At 35.6% G+C, this 24,907-nt stretch overlaps 1 protein-coding gene across 1 annotated transcript; it reads right to left on the bottom strand.

Moving 5' to 3' along the window:
* Positions 1-11,441: 11,441 nt before the first annotated feature.
* Positions 11,442-12,383, bottom strand: LOC127691171 (olfactory receptor 734). The gene has a single exon (XM_052190724.1). The coding sequence runs from the start codon at positions 12,381-12,383 to the stop codon at positions 11,442-11,444; it is 942 nt and encodes a 313-aa protein (XP_052046684.1).
* Positions 12,384-24,907: the final 12,524 nt, after the last annotated feature.

Below are 24,907 nucleotides of genomic sequence, written 5' to 3'. Positions count from 1 at the left end.
AAATACAATTAAGCAGGTGAAGGAGTTGAACAAAAAGGACCAAGAACTAAAAATGGAAATAGAAACAATAAAGAAAACACAAAAGGAGGCAACCATGAAGATGGACAAATTAGGAAAGAGAGCAAGAGCTACAGATGCAAACATTATCAACAGGAAACAAGAGATAGAAGAGAGAATCTGAAGTGAGAAGATACCATAGAAACTATTGACACATTAGTCAAAGAAAATGCAAAATGTAAAAAGCTCCTAACCCAAAATATCTAGAAAATTCATGACATACACACACAATAAACAAACTGACTAAGTAAGTAAGTAACTAACTAACTAACTAAGAATAATAGGAATAGAAGAGGGTGAAGAATCCCAGCTCAAAGTGCCAGGAAAAAACTCCAACAGAAAAGGGGAGGGACCTGGGTGGGAAAGGGAAGGTCGAGGGGCAAAGAGGAAGAGGATCAGGTGGGGAAGGGTGGACAGAGAGAAACCTAGAGGACCAAGAGGCTGAATGGAAGTAAGCAACACTGAGGGGAGGATTGTGGAGACCCTCTAGAAAATGTCAAGACCCAGGAGGTAAAAGACTCTAAGGACTAAATGGGGATGACCTTAGCCAAAATGCCCAATATTGGAGAGAGGGAACTCGAAAAGTCTATCTCCAGTACATAGACAGGGCCTTAAGCGGAGGGACAGGAATACTAACCCACAGTCAAAATTTCTGACCCAGAATTGCTCCTGTATTTTTGCAGGACAAAAATGGATAAGAGACTGAAGGAAAGCCAATCCAATGTCTGGCCCAACTTGGTATCCATCTCATGGGGGTCAGGGAGCACCAAACCTGACACTATTACTGATGCTATGATGTGCTTACAGATGTGAGCCTGGCATGGCTTATTGTTGTGATCTGACTCTGAGTTTTTCCACTATTTTCTTCATTTGATATAATATTTCCACATTATAGATAACATGGGGAGCCTCAACTTAAAATAGTAATGAAATCAAAATGGTCTAAAGAAGTAAAATTAACAGGTAGAGAAAAGAGGTGTTTTAAAACTCCAGAAATGATAAGTATATACTAGGTAGAGGAGGTATAAATAAGGAAACAATAATTAATATAAAGATATAATGTTCTCATTTGTAGTGTACTAAACATCAAAATTAGCATATTTTTACATTTAAGAGTATACTAAAAATTACAGCTATCTTGAATATGTTTAAACACCTCAAATCAAACAATTTAAGAAATATAAAATGAGCATTTTGAATATTATCACAGTAGTTTACGTTTAGTTATTTAATATATCTAATTGGGAATATGGTAGAAGTTGACTTTGACTAAGCACCTCTGAGAATCTACAAGAATGAGTTCTCAAAAGTCAGTGCAAGTCTGTAGAAATAAATATGTATCAAGGAATGTATCACATTTTATTACCTTCATTTACATATACTGCACATGTGCATGCATATTCATTTCACGTTATTTAGGTCAGAGAATGACTTTGGGGAGTCAATACTCAACTTTTTCCAGTTTTTCCCAGTGAGTCAATCTTGGGTGGGTAGAAAGGCTTGGCAGTAGGTCCCTTTACCTACTGAGCCATCTCACCAGCCCACATATGCACAAATCAAGCTTTGGGGCTGGAGAGATGGCTAGGTGATTACGAGCCCTTGTTGCTTTTGCAGAGGATCTAGAAAGGGTTCCCAAAAACAACATGGTGGCTTACAATCACCATTCTTTCAGTTCTAGGTTATTTGATGCCCCCTTTCTGGTTCTCACTGGCACTAGGCACACATATGATATGCATTCATATGTGCTGGCAAAATATTTATACACCTGAAATAAAATATATAAATTGAAATAAATAAACTAATAGCAGTATAAATATTAAGACAAAGCTACTGCAGAAATTAAATATGCAAAGGTTTTGTTTCTCAGTTTATTCTTGGGACACAAAACAATATACAAGATAATTAAATTAAAACAATTACCATACAGAGACAATTAAATTATATAAGATATACTTAAAATAGGTTTCTGTCTCTACATCATTGAAATGTAAGTTTTGATGACACAAAACACAAAAGGGTGAGGCCGAATTCAGGCCCATACTCTTTAGGGCTCAGGAACACTACAGAAGAGGGCACAGAAAGAAGATGAGGCCTTTGCCTCTCATAAGAATAGGAAATGTGGCTCTAAAATGCCATCTCTTAGCAAGATACAATTGTCATCGTAGATTTATATATCTGTTCTTGCCTGTACTGGACTTGCAAAAGAATGAGCCTAACAAGAGGCAGGCATGAGTGGGGGAGGGTTTCATAGGTCTATAACCTTCACAGATGAATTTTTGACTACTGGTAAAATCTGGAACAGGGGTATATCTTAGTAACTTTTCTATTGCCATGACAAAACAACATGACCAAGACAACTTACAAAATAAAAAAGCGTTTAATTCTGGCTCATTGTTTCAAGGGACTAGAAGAATCCATGGACACCATTGTGTGAGCCTAACATCAGGCTGACATGGCACTGGAGCAGTACCCGAGAGCTTACATGCAGGGCAACCCCAGCATGCTGGATTAAATTAAATTCCTCCAAGTGTTGCTAAGATATAAGAGAAGTCTCATTTGCCTTTATCTTGTACTTCTGTGTTCATTCTCCTCCCCCACCCCCAATTTTTGCTAGTGTGTCCACGCTCCCAATCAAAGAATTACCTTATACATCACCCCCAGAAGCCAGAGATGTGCTCCTGGCCCGCTCTGTAACAGTCAGCTTGTTAGAATTACCATGACACACACATTTGCCTTTCCACCGTATTAGAAAAACAAATTGCATTTCCATTACCTTAGCAGGAAAGATCTGGTTTTGTTCCACTCCAGGCTGGAGCCGACTTTGCCTGTGTGAGAGTCTGAGTACAGCTTTCTAGCAACCTTCTGCTTCCTTTCACAGCATTGTTCTTGCTGTCCACTTGCTGAGGGCTGCTACATTTAATTTATTTGCTTCCCTCCTTGATAACATTAGTGATTCTGATTTCAGTTTTTCATTTTTTTTTGCTTTTTTGTTCCAGCATTGGTGAAGGATCCAGGAATATGACAGAAATGTGGAATAAACATTAAATTTGTGGATTCTTTGGTAATTATTTTGTTTTTTGTAACTACAAAGCTTTGCTACAAATTTATGCATTTCATTCAAAATAAAATTCTTCTTGCTTTTGCACTGATTCCCTCCCATCTCCACATTGTTCACTCAGAGGTCTCTGAGAAGGTAAGACTTGACAGAGTCTTACAATGCTACCAAGTTCTGATGCCATCTTGTATGGGATCTAGCATCTCCTTGAATTAAATGTGTACAAACTCTCCTTTCTTGTTGAGAAGTGATGACTACTTTCACCTTTTTGTCTCAAAGTTGCAGGATTAACTGGGTAAGGTCTCACCCTGAGGGCTCCTCTCTTCTCTCTCTCTCTCTCTCTCTCTCTCTCTCTCTCTCTCTCTCTCTCTCTCTCTCTCTCTCTCTTCTCTCTCTCTCTCTCACCACAAACCATGGTTTCAACATTAAATTTTCATGGTCTTCTTTTTTTGTAGTTTTTTGTCCCATGACCTCTTTTCCATTGTAGATCTACAAGTGTGATCACTAATAGCCACACAGCATGGTCAACATCATCTTGAAAATTCTTCTGCCAAAGAAATTATTTCAAAACGTTTCAATGTAGCCTCAGCAAGATTTTTAGGACAAGAAGAAAAAAAAGCCATTTTTTTCAAAATATTCAAGACTATTCTTTTGCCTCATTGTTAATAATGTGCTCCTCTGAAACTTCTTGAGCCGGGCCTGAAAAGCCCACATGACTCTCAGCAATACAACACTTTAAGTTCTTACTAGGACCACTCTTTAAGTACCATTTACAACATTCAACTGTCTTCCTAGACCAAAGACTCAGTCTTCCATATTTCCCTAAAAATGCATCGTCAGGCCTGTTGTAGGATTGTGGGTCCCATGTCTGCTCCACCACAGCATACTGCCGCTTGGCGAGACAAGACACGGGAGTCCACAGTTATCCCAGGCAGCGACAGGCAGATGATGGGCCATAGGAAAGCCCTGGGTTACCACTGGAGGTGGGGGGATGCATAGTCTAGAGCTGGCTCAGAAAATTTGGACACCTAGGCACTGCTGGAAGTCAGGGAATAGCTGAGAATGAAATCTTGACCCATGGGCTGAATCTAGTCCAGGGTCAGGGGTAAAAGGGGGTAGGAGGTTCTGGCTGGTCCCATGGTGATTTTTTTCTTGGCTTGATGGTGGTTGTGGCTGGGAGTGCAAAGAGGACTTCTACAGGAGATTAGACAGTGGCTCTGTAGGCAAAGGCCTCATGGCTCCCCATGGTGGATCCCGAAGAAAAGAGACAGTCTATGGTTCTGAATCGTTTATTGCCATGATGGAAAGTGGATGTGTAAAACCATACCCCATTTCTCAGGCAGTGGGATTTATGTCATTTACAGCTCAGGAGGCTTTGGGCCCTGTTGTTGAAGTGCATACTTCTGCAATATGGACTTACCTTCCACCACTTCGGGTAGGAGCGGGGAGGGGAGCAGGTATTGGTAACCAAGGGCTTATACTGTATAATTTGGAAGACACTTGGACATCATTGGCTAACAACTCAAAGATAGCTTTCCTTGTTTGGTAGTAGGCTTTTTGTTAGGTTATCTTTGTCTCTTGCTGGGAGCAGCAGCCTCAGCGCAGATGATAAAAGTTCATTAAAATTACATATATGTTTACATACTGAATTACATGCATTGTAGGTTTTTTTAATCTTTTTGGGAAATAATTAATACTATGATTTCTTAAAGCATTTTCATTAATGCATAATGTTATTTTGCCTAACCTTAAAATATATTAGACATAAAACTGCTTAACTAAGTGGTATGGAACCAGATTCTTATTGTCTCTCATTATCGTACCTCTGCTGGCTATAATATTTCCACCTCTCCCTTTCCCTAAGAATCTTCCCTTTCCCATTTCCCCTGTGTCCTGCTATTCCTCTTTGCCTCACCCCATCTTCTTCTGTCCTTCCACCTCCCTAGGTAGCCTCCCCGTTCACATTTCCCTCACCAGATTACTTTTACCTTGCTATTTTCCTTTATCCTCACCCCATCTTATGCATTTGTCTCCTCCCTCTTTAAGGAATCCCCCTTTTCTCACTTCCCTGACCAGATTGTCTGCACCCGGCTAATCTCTCTCTATTGTTCCCAACCCCCATATCATGAAATATTCCAGTTTTACCTTTCTGATTTCTGCAGTTATATAAGCTAAGTGCTTTCATCTGAAGATTTGGAGCTATGAGAGCATATGTTGCTTTTCTTTCTGGGTCTATACTCCTCCACATTGCCTTTCAACCTCATGTTATCTTTTCTGTAATTGCTCATTATGTATAATATTATTTATATATTTATGATTTTGTGGCTGACCACTTGGTACTAGATAATCAGTTGGGGTGGGGGGAACTTCTCAGGAGAAAACTAGTTCTGCCACTATCAGCATTCCTTAGTTAGATGTAGTTCTTTTTCCAGGTTTGGAACCCCATCATATGTTCCCCTTCCCATTTAATGTGTCTATTGTTCCTGCCTCTAGACCTATGATCAGACTCAATGCTAAACATCTCTATCAGTGAGGTACAAAGTGTGACCCATGGGAATATTCTAACTCATAACACTCTTTTTGAGTTTTCTAATTCATATATAAGCAAAGGTTTGAAGAATCTGTGTTGGAATGGATTTTTAATACATGGCAAAATGGGGAAAGAATTATAAAACTAGATTAAACTGCATTTATTGATATGGATCAATTAATCAATAATGGATTTTAAGTTTAATATTACAGCTCAGTTTTTAAATTTTAATTAATTGTCTAAAATACAAATGAAAAGATTACCTGCTAAGTTTAAGCTAGAGATGCCTGGTTACTCTTGAACAAATATTAATGGAAGGACTCACAGGCTTATGAAAATTAAAATATTAGAAGAGATTTTCCATGTAAAATTTAATCTTCCACAATGGGAGTCTGCAGAAGACATGTCCTTCATTGATATTGTGTGTGTGTGTGTGTGTGTGTATGTGTGTGTGTGTGTGTGTGTCTGTGTCTGTACGTGTGTGTGTGCGTGTGTGTGTGTATGTGTGTGTGTATGTGTGTGTGTGTCTGTGTGTATCTGTGGAAGGTCCCAGCTACCTAATGATCTCTGTCATTATCTTTCCTCATATGTCAGAATCCAAAATAAGAGACATAGATGCTAAACTAGATAACTTGAATGCAATGTCTCTAAATAAACCCCAAAGGAACAAAGGCAAAGTAGCAACACTAAGTCACTGAAGGCTAGATGGGTAATTATCATAATGGACATCATAGGGCAAATGCACAATTGCCTGACTTACATAGACCTTTATCCCCAGTTAATTGCTCATGTTGTTGCCAGAGTAGAATAATGTAGAAACTTGTTAGTACTTTTCCAATCAGTCTGAGAAGTCTAATAGGTGCCTGAACTCATCCCATGATTATTTCCTCACTCCTAGAAGTATAACAAGGATAGAACAGATCAGAATACTCAGAAGTTACTATAGTCCCAAGCTGATCCCTTGATTTGTAGAGTCAAAGTTATTGCAGTTAAAAGACAAAATAGAAGGCACTAGAGATACTTCTATGAGAGAAAACAATTAACAAAAACCTGCTTAGGTGTTTGCTAAGTGTGGTCAGAATAAAATTATAGAAATGGAAATAGCTCATAAGACTACATGATTAGCAACATAAACAATGATTATAATTGCTCTGAGAGTTTCTGCTTATTTTGTTATATATTGAAGTGAGAAAAACATATTGCTAAATCCTGACCAGACCTCTGACTACAATGGAAGTGAGCCTGACCCTCAGACATGCACAATACTTAGAAAATTCTTTACAAAATTATGTTGCTCTGCTTCTGCAGTCACAATTTTTCTCACCAATCAAAAAGAAACACCATGGTAACACAACTGTACTCTATTCTTATTAAAAATTCATATCTTGTCATTCTTGTTAACAGCCATCATAGCTATGCTAACAGGATGTACTAAACATGTGGTTTTTACCTTTCTTCCAGCCCTGGTCTCACAGCTGGGCTATCTCTTTAGAATGGAAGTCACGGGAGTGTATGCCAGCAAATTGGTCATATTGGGTCTGTGTGGCTCAATAAAAACTTCAAGTTCTTAAAGAACTCTCCTGTTCTTCTCTTAGATGAGAAGAGCCTGAATACAAGAGTATTAACCATATACTTGGGGGAGTTTTTTGCACTATTTCTTTACCATAAATACAGCATTGGTTTAGATAGTATCCATACTTAAGTATTCTTAAATCTATGTTATCATAGTTAACTTATAGGATTTTAAAACAGTATATATTCTCCAAAGACTTTGCCATATGTTCTTGGAAAATAGGAGGAGTTGAATGTGGAGCAGATATATGTTATGAGCACTTTATTGTTTTCATTTGGAGATTTAGCATGACATAAGACATAGAGTGTCAAGCTGACAAAAACTAGATAACTGGCCAACTTATATTCGTGTACAAAAATATCGTGATGAAAGTCAGTAATTAGCTGTTGATACTTTTTATCAGCAAAAGGTCTTATTTATAACTGTATAGTTCATAAGTCTTTTTTTAATCTCTTATATCTTTCTTTTTTTAACTTTTTTTTATTCGATATATTTTTTATTTACATTTCAAATGATTTCCCCTTTTCTGGCCCCCCACCCCCTGAAAGTCCCATAAGCCTTCTTCCCTCCCCCTGTTCTCCCATCCACCCCTTCTCACTTCCCTGTTCTGGTTTTGCCCTATACTGCTACACTAAGTCTTTCCAGAACTAGGGGCCACTCCTCCGTTCTTCTTGTACCTCATTTGATATGAGGATTATGTTTTGGGTCTTACATCTTTCTTATGAGTGGGGGATTTGAAAAGAAATTCTTTATTACCATCCTGAAAAATGAATCTTTTGGTGACCTCTGGTGGTTGCAAATACACCATTTTGTGAGCCTTTGTTTTTGTCACCTATACATTATCATTCCCATGCCATTTCTCAAGCCTTGAAAACCTGAACACATATCTGCATAACAGCTATTTTTCTTATTTACTGAATTCACAACTTCATTCTAGTTTTAGACACCTGTGTAATCCATGAGATTAATTTTTGACAATGTCTAAATATGCTTTTCCAACATATGTATCTATTTTTTAGTGAAATGATCAGTATGGAAATGAAATGACATGTTGTAATTCTGTTATTTTATGGTACTTTATTTCACTTTGCTATCCAATCCAGATGATACCAGTCTTTCATTCTAGCTTCTTATACTTTACATTATTGGCTGAAAGTTGTTACCTGGTAATTTCATAGAAAGAGTTCTAGAAAAAACCATTATAAATTTTATAAGTCTTATTTAACAAGCTACTAATTGATGGGATATATTTTCCAAAATACTGCCCACATTTTATGTCATTATTTATATGATCATATATTTTGAACATATAATGAACTACTTTTAGAAATTAAATGCAGAAGAAATGTGAAAATACTGTTGAGAATTTTTGTCAGATCTCAAAATAAGAACCATCTATATGCTATTATTAGAAAAAATAATATGAGATTAATAAAACCAAGACTGCAAAATTTCACAGAAATCAATCTGATTAAAATACAAATTCAATCTTGGGATAAGGGAATTAAGCTGCTAAGTCTATATATTTCTTGTTTTGAAAATAGAACTTTAACAGCAAACTCTGAAAGGGAAAAAAATAGAGTAACAAACTGGAAGACCAAAAAGGAAATATGAAAAGCAAAGAAACCTAAAGGATAGTTTAACTGAACCAAGAATAAATGCATGATAGTTGACACTGGAAAATTATCTCCCAGCAAATTTTGAATTTTGCAAGTGATGGTGCTGGATTGTTGAGGGACTATACGACCAAGGAAATGTGTTGTGTGAACAATGCCTGTTCCTCTTATCATTGTTCATTACTTGAGCTAATTCTTAGTGTTAGCACTTATGGCATTTGGGGCCAAGTAATTCAGTGGAGTAGGCTACTATGTCATTTTATGTGGTCATACATTTTGAACTTCTAATGAACTTTTTCTGACTAAAAGCAGGAGAAATATAACATTTATTTGGAGAATAAAGCTAAGGATTTTTGTCAGATCTATTAAAAATCATCTGCACTCATCTACTGGTGAGAATAGCAAAATGGATCCCCAAAGTTTAACCCAGTTTTTTCTCCTACGAGTCAGGCTGGGTTGTGAATCAGTAGTTTGTCAAAAGATCCTCTCCCTGTCAATATGAACTTTATATTCAGATCATTTTTCTTCTAAGTAAACAATTAGGAGTCCACTGTTTCTTTACATTATTAGCTTAGATATGTTCAGAAAAATATTCTTATACTAGTGTTTGAAAAACCACAGAAGGTGAACTGGCACATTTCAAGAATATTATTAATAATGACATGAGCTTATGTTATAAAACAAAAGCAACTTCTGAATATATGTTAACTGCTTCAGAAAGACAACAAGGTAACATAAAATCTGGAACCATAATTCATTATTTATTATGTATGTGTAAGTAAGTCTTCTGAATTTTCATGTTTTTAAGAATGTTTCAAAATATATAGTATTCAAAATGTACTGTTTTATTCAGTTCCAGGTGATGAGGTGTCAATTCAATATTCAGGAATCAGAATTGTAGTCTGTGTCATTGTGTCCCTAGAAAAAAAGTCATGTTGAGCACAGAAGATGAATGAAGGTCAATATAAGAAAAGAAAAAGTCTAAGGCAAACAACATAAGTGTACCACCACTCCACCTTGAGTGTACACTGGGCCAGGCATGAATTATTTCCTAAACTAAGTAATGTTCCTCTACAGGTAAGTAATAATAATAGTAATAATAATAATAATAATAATAAATATAATCTCTGGGGGGTCTTTTGTTACTCATGAATACTTTTCCTGATGCTGACAGAAATCTATCCTTTTCATTATCTAGTCATATTATAACATTAAATAAAAGACTAAATAAAGCTTGGTACACACATAGTGAGAACTCATTCTTTCATGGAGACTTCTTTGTTTTAAAATTAAACATTTAAATTTAGGCAAATTTCCTGTGAAATCTTATGTTTATACTTACCTTTTATATTCTGAAATGTGGTTAGGAGTTGAATTCTAAGTATCGGGATATAAAAATTTACCACATAATAAGCAATTTACAAGCCCTTGAAGTACATCATATTAAAGGAGGTATCATCTATATAAACTACAAACCATGATTTAATGGAAAATAACTGAATTATAATGCTAAATTTCAACATTAATTATTATGTGAAATATATTTAAATTAATATGACATATGAAAGCACCAAACATGGGAAACAAACAAAAATGACAAAGGAGATGGAAGGTTTGTATTTAAAGCATGTAGATACATATCTGCTGATCCCAGTCAGCACAGAGTCATTTCCTTCAGGGCTGGCTTTCCTCTGAATGTGATTATGTAAACTATCAAAACTGTGAGTTGATTGGTTAATACATTTGAAATGGGAAAAAAATCTTATTTTTATTGTCCTCTGGGTGCATAAACATCATTTCCATACTGGGTAAAAAGCTTCAGATTTGTCAGTAATGCTGTTCAATATGTGTGACCTGAAATAGGAGTTGAGATGGCTTACAGAACCAAATCTTCAGGTTCTATTATGTCCAGGAGAGTTGGAAATAAGGGACAAAGAAAACATTTCCAGGCTCAGAAAGATAATTTGCCAAATACTCCTACTGAGCAAAAAAATGAAATACAACAATACTTAATTTGGTAGGATGAAATTGTGTTTACTTGCTACCCATTTCTTCAAGTGTGTAATGAAAATATCTCCAAAGTCTTATTTATTTTATTATTTCACAACATACGTTCTCCTCACAAACCTCCTACATAATAGTTACTCAGTGAACAATTAATGAATATGTGTGCTATAGGAGAACATTATTAAATATAAATTTTAATAATAGTCTGCTTGACATTCAAGGATGAAGTTTTTCCACTTTAATATGTTTGTGCTTTACCTTAGAAAGAAATATAAAAAAAAGATAGGTTTAAGAACTGAGAGAAGTACTTAATGTTTGAGAGTACCTGCTGTTCTTATGGGAGAAAAAGATTTTGTTCCCAGAGCCTAAATATTGGCTCACAACCCTCTATTAATTCCAGGTCTGTAGGATCTAAGGACTTCTTTGGACCTATGTAGGCACCAGGTGTGCATATGACACACATAAACAGATGAAGGAAAAACATTTATATATTTATACTTACAAAATAAAAATAAATAAATCTAGAGTTCAAATAAGAGAACATAAATGTGACATTACCACCACTTCCTATGTTAACACAATGTAAAAGATAATCATTTTTTTTCACTTTTCTTTGCAAAAAACATATCTATTCACGAGCTTTTTCATGGCTGCCTTTACTTCCTTGTTTCTCAATGTATAGATGATGGGGTTGAGTAAAGGGAATATCACAGTGTGAAACACAGATACCACTTTATCTAGGGCAAAGGAGTCAAACGGGCGAGCATAAATGTAGATGGATGGTCCAAACATTAGCACCACTATGGTGATGTGGGAATAACAAGTGGATATAGCCCTGCTGGTGCTCTCACCTGAGCCTGAGTGTTTCTTGAGCATGGCCAAAAGAAAGGCGTAGGACATTAGCAGAGCAATGAAGCACACCACAGAGATCAGGCCACTGCTAAAGATCATGACCAATTCCTCCAGGAAGGTATTGGCACAGGCAATCCGGACAACCTGTGTGATGTCACAAAAATAATTGTCTAACTCATTGGGCCCACAAAATGGAAGTCGAACGATGAGAGCCACCTGTATTATAGAATGAACGAAGCCCCCTGTCCAGGAGAGGGCCACCAAGATGCAACAGAGACGGCGGTTCATGATGGTAGCATAGTGTAGAGGGCGGCAGATGGCGGCATAGCGGTCAAAAGCCATCACTGTCAACAGGAACATCTCAGAGGCCCCAACAAAGTGCAAGAAAAAGAGTTGAGCAATGCACCCACCAAAGGAGATTATCTTCCTTTCCACAAAGAAGTCTACGAGCATCTTAGGCGCTGTGATAGACGAGTACCAAATGTCAAGAAAGGCTAGATTAGCCAGCAGGAAATACATGGGAGAACTCAAATGGGGATCAAGCCTGATGGTGCAGATAATAAGGATATTCACTGGAAGTATGAATAAATAAAAGGATAAAAATATAACAAACAAGACTAGCTGCACTTCCCGAGTCTGAGATAGACCAGTGAGAACAAATTCAGTCACGGTGGTATCATTTGCAGGCTCCATATCTTCAATTAATTTTTCATTATAGCTATGGAAAATAAAAGAAATTATAATTGCTACAAATAATGTTTAACTAGAACTACATCACTATTTTCAACATTATAATAGATTGTTATCATTAAATGATTACATTGGGGTAATAGAAGATGGCTCAGTGCTCTTGCAGAGAACCTCAGTTCAGTTCCCACCAGCCATGGGGCAGCTAATAATGTGCAATTTTAGTCCCGGGATATGCAACATTTTATGATGATCTTCATGGACACCAGGCATGCATGTAATAAACAGATATATATGCAAGCAAAACACCCATACACATGAAATAAAATGAAAAATATTAAAAAGATTGTATTAGAAAATCCTTGTTTTCCCCATTTTATATTTAATTTATAAAATTAAATTATTAATTCATAAAGTAGACATACTGAAAGAATCTGAGATATGCCATACATGTAAAAGTCTACTTTGGGATTATGCCACATACATGAGAGCCAAATATTAGATGTTAATTCTGTAAAATTTTATTTTTTACAAAACCAATAAATGATATTTTCTTCAAATATTTACCCTATATTGACTTTTGTATTTAGCTGGTATTTAGAATGATAATTGGAAATGCAGACTCTTCTCTCTAGATCATTTTTTGCTGGACAATCTTGCTAATATGAAAACTGAGTTTATACTGATCTTTCAATGCTTTCTAGTTTTTCTTTTATTATTTGTAATTAAAGGCGCGCGTGTGTGTGTGTGTGCGTGTGTGTGTGTGTGTGTGTGTATGTGTGTATCTGGGGATGGGGGTAATTAAGAAGTTTACAAAGGACACTATGATTTTATATATAGTGAATGAATAATAGAGATTTTCCTGTTTAATCTTTGGTAACAGGTAAACAGGAAGAAGAGATAGTGATACAGGCTGTACCTATGAAAACCCTCTCTCTTCTTCCCCCTACCTCTCTCAAAGATAAAAAATGCCAATCAAAACAGGAAAAACAAACAAACAAAAAACAAGGAAAACAAAAAAATACCCAAATAAAACAAGATGAAACAAACACATGAAAACAAAACAAAACAAAACAAACAATAAAATGCATGAAGTCCATTTTATGTTGGAGTATGTTTGCAGTGTACATATATCCAGTGACGTTGGGTGGGGAGAGGGGAAGACCATCTGGGGGTAGGGGGAGGAAGCAGAGTTTGGGAAGAAGGAAAACTATGATCAAAATAAATAATATAAAAATTTAAATAAAAATAAAATTCTCTGACTGCTCTCAAAAGCCCTTTGCTTATCACTACATTAACTGTGAATTTGATGCACTGTTTTAAAAAGGCCGAAAGAAGGAGCAGCCATCTAAAAACTAGGAATGCGTGCCATTGTCGCACATTCTCTCATACTGATTAGTTCGACCATTTTCCAAAAGAAAGTAAGAAGTAGATTACCCTAACATCTCTGCCTAAGATTCAATATTAAGTGCAGCACTACTAAGTAAAAGAAAACTTATTAAATAAGTAGGAAACAGTCAAGCCAAGGTGTGATAGCACATGCTTGTGACCCAAGAGTGGGAGACTGAGGCAGAAATATCACAAGTCTGAGGGCAGAATGCTTTACTTATCAAGTTAAAGGTCCACTGAGGCTGTACCACAGGAGCAAGTCAAAAACAACAAAAAATTAAAGGGGAAGGAAATGAGTTATTTGCTTTCTAAATTGCTTTCCTCTTTTAAGAATGTTTAAGTTTCTCCACGTACTACTCATGGATGTCCTCTACTCACTCCCTTCCCTTCCCTTTTTCCTTCCCTTCCCTTCCCTTTCCTTCCCCATTCCCTTCCCCTCTCCTCCCCTCTCCCTTCCCCTTCCCATCACCTCCTCTCTTTCATTTCTCGCTTCTCTCTCTCTCTCTCTCTCTCTCTCTCTCTCTCTCTCTCTCTCTCTCTCTCTCTGTTTCTACCACCCTCTTAACTCCCCTCCCCATATTCTGAATAAACTCTATTTTATAAAGAAAAAAATGCTTGAATTTTTATACTTTATATAAGAAAAACTAAGAAAAACTAATCTGGCTATTCTTCAGGAAAAAATTAATCTCTCATCACTGCCACAGAGCTGCCAATAAATGTATTTTGCTGTATCTCACTCCAGCAGTCAGTAGCTAACATACCAATGGTACTCATCAAAACAAAAATGCTCAGCAGTTGCCTGCTATTTACATATGCATACTCAAAATTGCCAAGGTAAGCCAAGGTACTTCTTCAGTAAAGGACAGATAAGTTCATCTCTTCTGTTATTGCAACCATAGATTCAGAAAATGTACAATTATGATGATAACTGGAATACTCTAAATTACATATATCAAAACAAATCTCTACATACAATATTTAACATGATATTCCAAGACATAGTTTATATCATTTCTATAAATTGTTCATTTGTTTATTAGATATATATTTAGAAAATAATAACTCCTGTGTGCCAATTGTTATAACATCTATATACACAGAAGACACAGCATCAACCTCACAAAACATCTGTTATAGAAATATAAGCAAATAGTAACTGCAATAAATGAGAGAGAGAGAGAGAGACAGAGAGACAAAGAGACAGAGAGACAGAGACAGAGACAGGGAGAGAAGGATGGAAGGAAGAAAGGGAGTCATTCCCATAGTAACAAGAGACAATGTAATAGAAATGGAATTGCAACAGAGAATCTAGTGTAGTATAGAGGTGTGTATTTCAGAAACATGTCTCTGGTTTGGTGATTAAAATTCAGGAGAGAAGTATTATAGGAATGAAAAATGAACAAAAATGCACCAAAGCAGAAAAGTGTTTCCAATTACTGTAAAATATCCAAATCTTTGGAGCTTGGAGTTGGCCTTATAGATTAAGCATTTGCCACACAAGTTTAAAGTCAGGAATATGCATCCACAGAACTTACATAAACACCAAGGAGGAGTGGTAGCCACCTATAATGCCATCCCTCTGAAGGCAGAGATGGAAGGATACTCAGATAAGCCAGCATCAATGAGCTGCAGATTCAATAAGAGGCAACACCATAAAAAATAAAGTAGGTGACCAGTGATAGGATCAGTAGGTAAAGGCCCTTGTCACCAAGACTGACAATCTGAGATCAATCCCCTGAATACAGTTGGTGGGATGGGAGTACCAACTCCTTCAAGTTGTCCTCTGACCTCCATATGCAAGCCTTAGCACATATAACCTCACACACACACACACACACACACACACACACACACAGAGAGGAGAATAGATAGGTAGGTAGGTAGGTACGTAGATAGATAGATAGATAGATAGATAGATAGATAGATAGATAGATGATAGTTAAATTTGAAAAACTAAAGTGAAGAGTGATTAAGGACTTAACTCCACACTTAACTTCAGGTCTCACAGACACAGGCATATATCTGCACACAGTTATCCATCCTGGCACATGCAAGCAACATACAAATGCACACCAAAATTGCACATACTCACAAAAATTGGCACAAGCAAAACAATATAACAGAGAACAAGTTGTGCAGCTTTCAATAATGAAATTAAGTTTTAAGAGTATCCAATGTGCTTTATAATAAACTCTGGGAAATTGCTTAATAAATTTACATATTAGGACCATCACTCCAGGTGCTGTGTGAGAAATACTAGAGTAGAAGACCATTTCATAAATAGGGAAGCTATTATATTGAAAACAACAATAAGCTTTTAGAAAAGTTATGTTTTATTTCAAAGATAATTAGGAGACACAACTGACAGGATTTAAAGTGTACTCATCATAACTACTGTCATATCACCAAAGCTAGATGGGTTCTGGGGTAATAACAGCAGTTTTACAAAATCTATGTCTTCTGTGTGTAAAACAAGGCAGCTTACCAATTCCTTAAGACAGTTGGTCTGGATCTTACCATGAAACATATTCATGCCCTGCCACAGTCTAAGAAAGTCTGGGCACTGTGCCAATAAGATCCCTAACAAGGAATTATGTTTGTGAGCAATTTTGTAGGAGATAAGTCAGCCACAAATACTAATTCAGGGTAGTTCTTTCTCAGACTGTCATATAGAATGATTTGCAGTGTTTACAAAAACAAAACATAAAACAAAAAAACAAAAAAAGAAAGTTGAAAGAATATTTTTCCTCCATTGTGTATCCACTCATCTTTGCTCCCCAAATTTCTGGATAAAGCCCACTCCTCTGGAAAGCACTTAGCAAACATCTATTCTCTATTTAATCTTCAGGGATGTATTATCTAGAGGATGGTTATAAAGACAGCTAGGGGCACAAAGTCCTTCCCTATAGGTTAGCAAACTGTGAGACCTCCTCATGGGAACCATTGCTATGGGGAAAAATAAGAATCTGTGCAGAAATTTGTCTTGCTAACAATGTAAAGCCCATTGATATTGTTTGCATAGACTATGATGAAGCTATGATGTTGAAAACTGAGATGGGAAAAGAAACAAAAGACAATGCAGTATTGATAAGGGAAAAAAATCTATAAAAAATGTACAAGTCCTATTTTTGTGAGTATATTACAGTTTACACACATGCCAATAGGTAGTTTCAAATGTTACAAAAGATGAAATATTAATAGCTTATTTATTTCCAGTGGTATTTTAACTAAAAAATTATTTCAGAGATTGGAAAGAACTATTTTCCTTTCAAACCTGTTGTTCATGGGGGGTGGGTGTTAGGGGAGGTGAAAGCATGTAGAATAATGTAATAGAGATCTTAAAGCCCCAAGGAAACATCATATAAAGGAGATCAAATAAACATAACAAATCATAATCTTTTAAAAATAAAAAGACACAAGGAATATGCAAAAACACAAATTTAAAAAAAAAATCAATTGAGTTTGTCTTGTGTTGGCCACCTACTGCTGGTCACTGGGGTCTACCCTTAAGTGTAGTTAATATAACCAGAAAGGTTCTATTGGAAAAGGCTAATTTAAATGTTTTAATTGAAATACAAGTAAATCACCTCCTCCTTTTCTTCTCTCCAGCCCCTCACAGATATCCTCCCATTTCATTCTCTCTCAAGCTGATAATATCCTTAGTATTATTATTGTTACACACACACACACACACACACACACACATTTTATATATATATATATATATATATATATATATATATATATATATATATATGCATACATATCCATATAAATGTCTGTGCATGTTATGCACACTCACGTGTATGTGCAACACCTTTGTAAGTAAAGTTAAATATGGAAGCCATGCAACCACATGATTTCTGAAATACTCCCATTTGATATCTGCTTATATTGTTCTGTATTGAAATGCTAATCTTGTATCTGAAAATAACAGCTAAAAACTATCATAGAACATAACATACAGTCTGACCTGTAACCAACACCATTATTGGTTCAGTTTCTGGACCCATAGCCACATATGACAGTTAATAACTCATTTTGTTCAATCCCTTAGTGTCTGTCAGAAAACATTCTTTCAAAATGCCTGAAATTTTGTATTAACCTTTTCTAGAAAGCTCAAAAGAGATTTTTATCTGGGCTCCCAAAAGAACAGTATGTCCATATCTTCCATGGTGATTTTAATTAATTATATTATGCTATTTTACCTTTTATTCTGACCAAACTATAATAGAAATGCAGCCCCATCAGGTGATAGAGCATGCCCTATACCTAGCTGTAGCTCAGCATAATTTCTTCAATACAGGGATGCTCAGGGCTCTTATTTTATGAAAGGAAAGATGATTAAATAGATTTTTAAATCAGCAAATGAGTTTGAGAGAGAAATTTTTAAATACTTACAGATTTGTTTATTCACTTTGTCGTCCCTGACTTTGATTAATATTTTGGAATTTTTATTTTAAAATATCTAATTTTCTCCTATTTACATTAAAAAGTATTAGTGCAAACTCTAATACATTCAAACACAGCATCACAGATGCTACCTCACCCAATTCTTTACCCTATAGTCTTTGAGTTTTCTGTTTTTTAACACCGGTTTTACAGATTTTTAAAAGTTACTTGTATCAATATTCATGCTGTAAAAAAATTCAAATGATTTATATAAATATTTTAACAGAACAATATTTTTTTTTACCTACCAACTACTTTGCCAGCCTGGGTGGTATTAGAACCTATAAAAAACAGATAGGAGAAGTCTCTCCTCACACCCATAAAGAAGGCTGCATTGTCTATATTTTAGTATTTATCAGGTCTTGCCCTGATGAAACCACATGCTAACTAACACCATGGGATATAACTCTAAAAATCAACTCTCTGGAGTTTAAAGATAGCCAAGGAGGAAGAAAACACCAAGGGGGTAATTTAAAGTTGGTGTAGGGTTCATTGTTGAGAATAGAAATACATATTTCTCCACAGAAAATGGCTAGTTTGCCAGGTTATGGATGGAACTGTTAGAAATCACGAGACAATCTTTCTTATACTTTTGGTTGTGAGTCTAGCCTTTCCAGCCCTGTGATAATCTTTCTAATGACGCTATGTAAAAAGATTTCATCACCAAAATGCACTGAATTCTTGGGGAAACAGAAATATGTCCAAATACAATCTTAGGACTGCATAAACCCTTTGAAAAGATACCTTTTAAAAATATTTTATCTATTTTTGTGTGGGGACCTATGTATGCACACCATAAAGAAGTCAGAGAACAACTGCAGGAGATTTTTCTTTCCACCATGTGGGTCTTGAAATTTGCAGTGAATGTCTTTACCGAGTTCATCTTCCTGGCCTTTACCCAGGATTTTGATGAAATCTTATATATTAAGTCTTTAATTTAGACTGTATTTCTAACTTTATTCAATGTTTCTCTATATGTATAATAATTACTTGCATCTCAGGCATTATTATAGGTACTAGGAATATAATAATTCCAAATTATTCCAAAACAAGAATATTCCATAGATCAAACAATTATCAGCTATGAAATTACAAATAGGTATATGCATCTGTCATGTGTAAGTAATAGGCTTGCATTGTGGATTACAAGATAAAGGGGCAGGTACAGAACAGCAGAAGTCATTGGCTAATCCACACCCCAAGCTGATGATGAAGAGAAATGAACTATGTATATTTCTTACATATATACACACAAAGCAATTACCAGGTGAATATCGGATTAAATTGTATATTACTATGTGATTCTAAGTGAATTACTAATCATAATTCCTATAGCTTCACACTAACTTAATGACAGTCTTGCAGAATTAAATATACCAAATAACATGTTCTCTGATAGAAACATTGGGTTCTGACTCAATTTTATTCTGTCAAACTGATTTCAGTCTGATTCTTTTGTAAATTATTCTTACAATACTGCTTCTTTGAAGTTAAATTAGGATAAAGCAATCAATTTGATAAAATAAAATGAAGACCGGGCAAGAAAAGAAAAATAAAACATACATTTGACAGAAGACAATAAACTTACAAATGTTCCACACAAAATTATAAGCTTGACAAATTCAGTGGCTCATTTCTCCTCAAAACTAAAGATTTATGGTAGGAAGATTCTAGCAAGACGGAGTCCACTCAGGGCTACACACGTCTAGACTAATCTAAGCACAGAATGGGACTTGCTTTTAAAACACTCTGTGTATGTGTGTGTCTGTGTGTGTGTGTGTGTATCACATACATATACATATATACATATTGTAGTTTTAATTTTAAAATATAATACAAATGTCATCTTTCATCTTTTATTATTATTATTATAATTATCATCATCATCATCATTATTCTTTAATCTTATTTTTACAGTACAGTCATTATTTCTTCCCTTCCGCTCTACCCTCCTATACTTCCTCATCCCCTTCCTCCTCCCCCATCACCAAGAGGATGTCCCCACCTCACCAAACCTCCCCACTCCTTGAGGCCTCAAGTCTTTTGAAGGTTATGTGCATTTTCTCTCATTGAGGCCAGACAAATCAGTCCTCTGCTGTATGTGCTGAGGGGCCTCATATCAGCTAGTGTGTGCTGCCTGAAGGGTGGCTCAGTGTCTGGGAGATCTCAGGGGTCCAGGTTAGTTGAGACTGCTGGTCTTCCTATTGGCTCACCCACCTCCTCAGCTTCTTCCAGCCTTTCCCTAATTCAACCACAAGGGTCCCTGGCTTCTGTCCATTCGCTGGGTTTAATTTCTTCTTTTGACTCTTTCAGCTGCTTGTTGAGACTCTCAGCGGGCAGCCATTCTAGGCTCCTGTCTGTAAGCACACCATAGCATCAGTAATAGTGACAGGCCTGAAGCCTCCCCTTTAGCTGGATCCCAGTTTGGGCCTGTCACTGGACCTCATGTCCCTCAGTATCTTCTCCATTTTTGTCCCTGCAGTTCTTTTAAACAGGGGCAATTCTGGGTCAGAGGTTTTGTCATCTTTCATCTTATTGTACTGGCTATTCATATAAATTTTGGACAACAAATATGGTAGATCAAATATGCATTCTGTTTGTACATATACTTTAGAACTCCATAATTTACAATACAATTCACAATATTTTGATCAACATTAATAAGAAAACTAATTGCTTCTATAGACTTTAACAGCTAATTCCATGGATGAACCTAGCAGAATTTTTTATTGTTTGAAAATTTCAGACACATATAAAATTGTTTTGATCAAATCCATCACTGTAGCTTCCTCTCTAACCTCCTTTATTGACCCAACATTTTATCTAACCCTTCAATGCAATGATCCTTGAATCATTGGAAAAGAAGTGTGGCACACATGCCCCATTCCACAATCTGCTAGCTCTTATTCTCTGACCAGTTGTTACTTTCTGTACTAATCACTCTATTGCAAAAAGAAGTTTCTTAATAAGAGTTCAGACCTGTACTTATGAATGGATAAAACCATGGAGTACATTCATGTTTTCCAACTCCTCTTGGGCATGAAGCCTGCCAGGAAGTGTTGATATATCCAGTAGCACTGCACTGAACAAAGTTGGGAGAGGTACTGACTTTTCTCTTCTTCCTCTTCCTCTTCTTTCTCTTCGTCCTCCTCATTCTTTATCTGCTTTGACTTTCTCTCTGTGAGTTTGGATTGTGGGGTTTTTGAGAGAGAGAAAGAGAGAGAGAGACAGAGAGAGAGAGAGAGAGAGAGAGAGAGAGATACAGAGAGACAGGGAGACAGAGAGAGAACATAAAGTTTAATAGAAAAATAAGTGTTTGGAAAGTAGTTTTATATGGTGTCATTAAGCAAGATAATAGTAGTAGCATCTTCCCTGGGGCCTATATCCTAACCACAAAATCTTGACCAGGTTTAAAGTATCAAGCATGAGTTATAGTTTGTGGAGTAGGCCTTAAATCTATTATCAGAAAGTAGTTAGTATCAGAAAGTAACTACATAGAGTGGATACCACTATTGCTCCAGTGATCACATCTTGCCAGACTGGCCATAATTGTAAATTACAGGGTAGACATTGTAGTTCGATAACATGGTTGATGAGTTTTCTCATCCAGCATTTTACATATCATCTTTTTGCATCATAGAAGCTAGCCAGCAGAGATGAAAGTTCTAGGTGTGTACCAGCTGCATTTCTCCATGTTCTATGACCAAACTGTGTGATGTTTTCCACAAGATGGACCTACTTTCAGGTACTAGTATGTAACCAAAGCAGTGGCAGCAGCCGACATTGTTTGGGGCAATCTATAGACACTTGACTAACAACTTGAAGAACTGTCCACATGACACTGGCTTTCTGTTTGACAGCTTTTTGTGTCTGTTGGAGGCATCTTCTCCCTTTTTAAAGTTACTCAATTAGATTTTCACGTGTGTAAATATAAATTAGGAAGCTTTTAACACAGCAGTTCCTAAATGAACTTTCCAAAGATCATTATTCTTAGTCATCCCTTCACACAGCCCCTCCTTTCTCCTGTCCACTCACTCGCCTACTCACTTAAACTAGTAGATTTTATCACTGAAAAGTATAATTAACCAAAGATTACAACAAAGCATGAACGCCTGTCACCAAATAAATAACTATGATAGCCAACACCAAAACATTGGCTTTATATATATAAATAATTATGTATAAATATAATTACATATAAGTAATTATATATAATTATTTCATTTATTATATGCCTGTATCTGTGTTTATGAATATATAGTATATATACAATAAATATATATGAATTTCCCAGCAACAAAATCAAAATAATTGTTCCAAAATTTTCATGAGCTATGAGAGAATATAAATAAATTAATAAAGTATTCACAAAACATACAAAAACAAACTTAGAAGCTCAACAAAAAATATTACATCATAGAAGAGAACTTATTAGAAAGTTTTAAGGCTAGAGAATAGCATAAATGAACTGAAAGATGCATTAGAGGTTTAAACAACAAATAATAATACAAACTAAATGAAGTAAAAGACAGATTATCTCAAATTATCTCAATTACATAAGGCAAAAATAGAAAGTAAAGAATGGACATTAAAATATCTATCAATCAGCATCACAAATTGATAACATGGATTACAATATTTCAGAATACAGAAAATTATGGGTAACAAAGCTCAGTTAAAGAAACAACAGTCTTGGAATTTTTATCAAACATCAAAATAAAGTAAAATATTTAGTACCTGAAATTTAGAAATTACTAAACACTTCAAATAATATATTGTGATCCACTAAAGAAATCAATACCCAAATGAAGCAAAACAAGATATGTGTACCTATACAAGCATGGTCACGCACACACACGTACAAACATACACAAATATACAACCATGGAGTTATGTTCATGTTTGTCAACCATTTCTGGGCATGGAACCTATCCTGAAATATGGTTGAAATACCCAGTAACACTGTATTTTTACTGATCTTTTCTTCCTCTTCCTTTTCCTCTTCTTTTTCTTTCTCTGCTTTGACTGTGGGGGGAGCAAGAGGGTATGGGTGGGTTTGTTGTTTGTCTTGTGCAGTACTAAGAGAAAGAAAAGAACATAAAGATCAATGGATGATAAGAATGGCCTTGTCTGATATCAATGGGAGGGAAGGCCCTTGGTCGTGTGGAGGTTTAATGCTCCAGTGTAGGGTGATTCTTGAGGGGTGGGGCCAAAGAGTGTGGGAGGGGGCTTTGAGCACCCTCATAGAGGCAAAGGGGAGGGAAGAGAGTTAGGTTGTGGAATGTGGGGTTTGTGGAGGGGTAACCAGGAAGTAAGATATCATTTGAGATGTTAAGGAATGGAATGATTAATAAAAAAAATGTTTTTAAAAAAAGGTGAGAGGGCTTTAAAGGAACTGGGATAGGGAAAAGAATGAACAAAATACACTGTATAAAATTCAATAAGATAGTAGAATTTTGAAAATAATAAGAAAAATACATACAAGAAATGGAAAACAAAGTGTAACAGACCAGTCTAAAACTTGCAGAGAAACTGAAAGTAAGCATGGAAGAGAACTGCCTTATCAGGAATGAATAGTTTTCTTTAGCAGAGCCCTAGTAAACTCCTCTATTGACTCACATAAAACCACTTTTCACATGCAAAATTACTTCTACTTGGTCCTCTAAATTCCATAAGACGTCTCTCCTTTATGTGCTAATATGTTAGCAAGAATGTAGGATGTCAGTGGTCCAAAATAATTCCAGGAAAAAAAAAAGCAGTTTTCCATCATTCAATGAACCTTCATGGGAGAGCAAAGAATATCTCCAAAAATATTTATTTTCTTCCTATTTGTGTCCAAAAAAATAAACAAAAACAAAAAACTTCGCCCTTCAAAAGTGGGGAGTGATTTTTGGTGACTTCATTAAAATTATGTCCTCTGTCAAATTCTCTCCTGGTTTTGTGATAGTTGGCAAATAGGAGGATCTACACATATCAGTAACAGAATATATTTCATATTTCTGTGAAATTCTCAAAGAATAAAATGAAAATATTATATAGAAAGACAATAAAGATGTTTCCAGCCTCTAAATTATATTAAAACTCTCAGGATAATTAATCATTATTTTTAATGTGTAAAGCAAATATAGTGACTTCTTTCTTAGAAACAATTTATATTTATAAAAGATATTGGGGCATTTTGAGTCCCAAAAGTGACCTTAATATAAAAAGTCCTTAATTTGCCATTAAGAACATATAAATAGCATATAGAAATTATTTCAATTAAAGGGCAGAAATATTCAAACTTATTATATTTACCCCAAGTCTTAATTCCTTTGCATAAAAAACCCAACTATTTCTGTCCTTTTTGTCATAGATAACAATTAGATATCTTCTGTATCATGTGTGTTCAGTCTGTGACTTACAGGATAACTACGTAGATGGCACAACACAAAATTGCTAATTCATTTAAAACATTATTTGATTTTTTTTTATTTTTATAACTTGGCTTTATAGTTCTTAAACAAGAACTTTACTGATAACAATGTTTTGTTTCAATGTCAAAAGATTATATCTAATAAGCACATACAGATCATTTCATCCAATATTAGCACCAATAACAACACAATCTCAACTATAGATCATAAAACAGGATATGAATATGTCTGATTTAAAACTTGAGACCATATATTTTATTATTTAATTCACAT

Source organism: Apodemus sylvaticus, chromosome 8 (assembly GCF_947179515.1).
Source record: "Apodemus sylvaticus chromosome 8, mApoSyl1.1, whole genome shotgun sequence".
NCBI classification, from domain to species: domain Eukaryota; kingdom Metazoa; phylum Chordata; class Mammalia; order Rodentia; family Muridae; genus Apodemus; species Apodemus sylvaticus.
The sequence above is the reverse complement of the archived record's forward strand: the minus strand, read 5'-3'. Positions and strand labels throughout refer to the sequence as shown.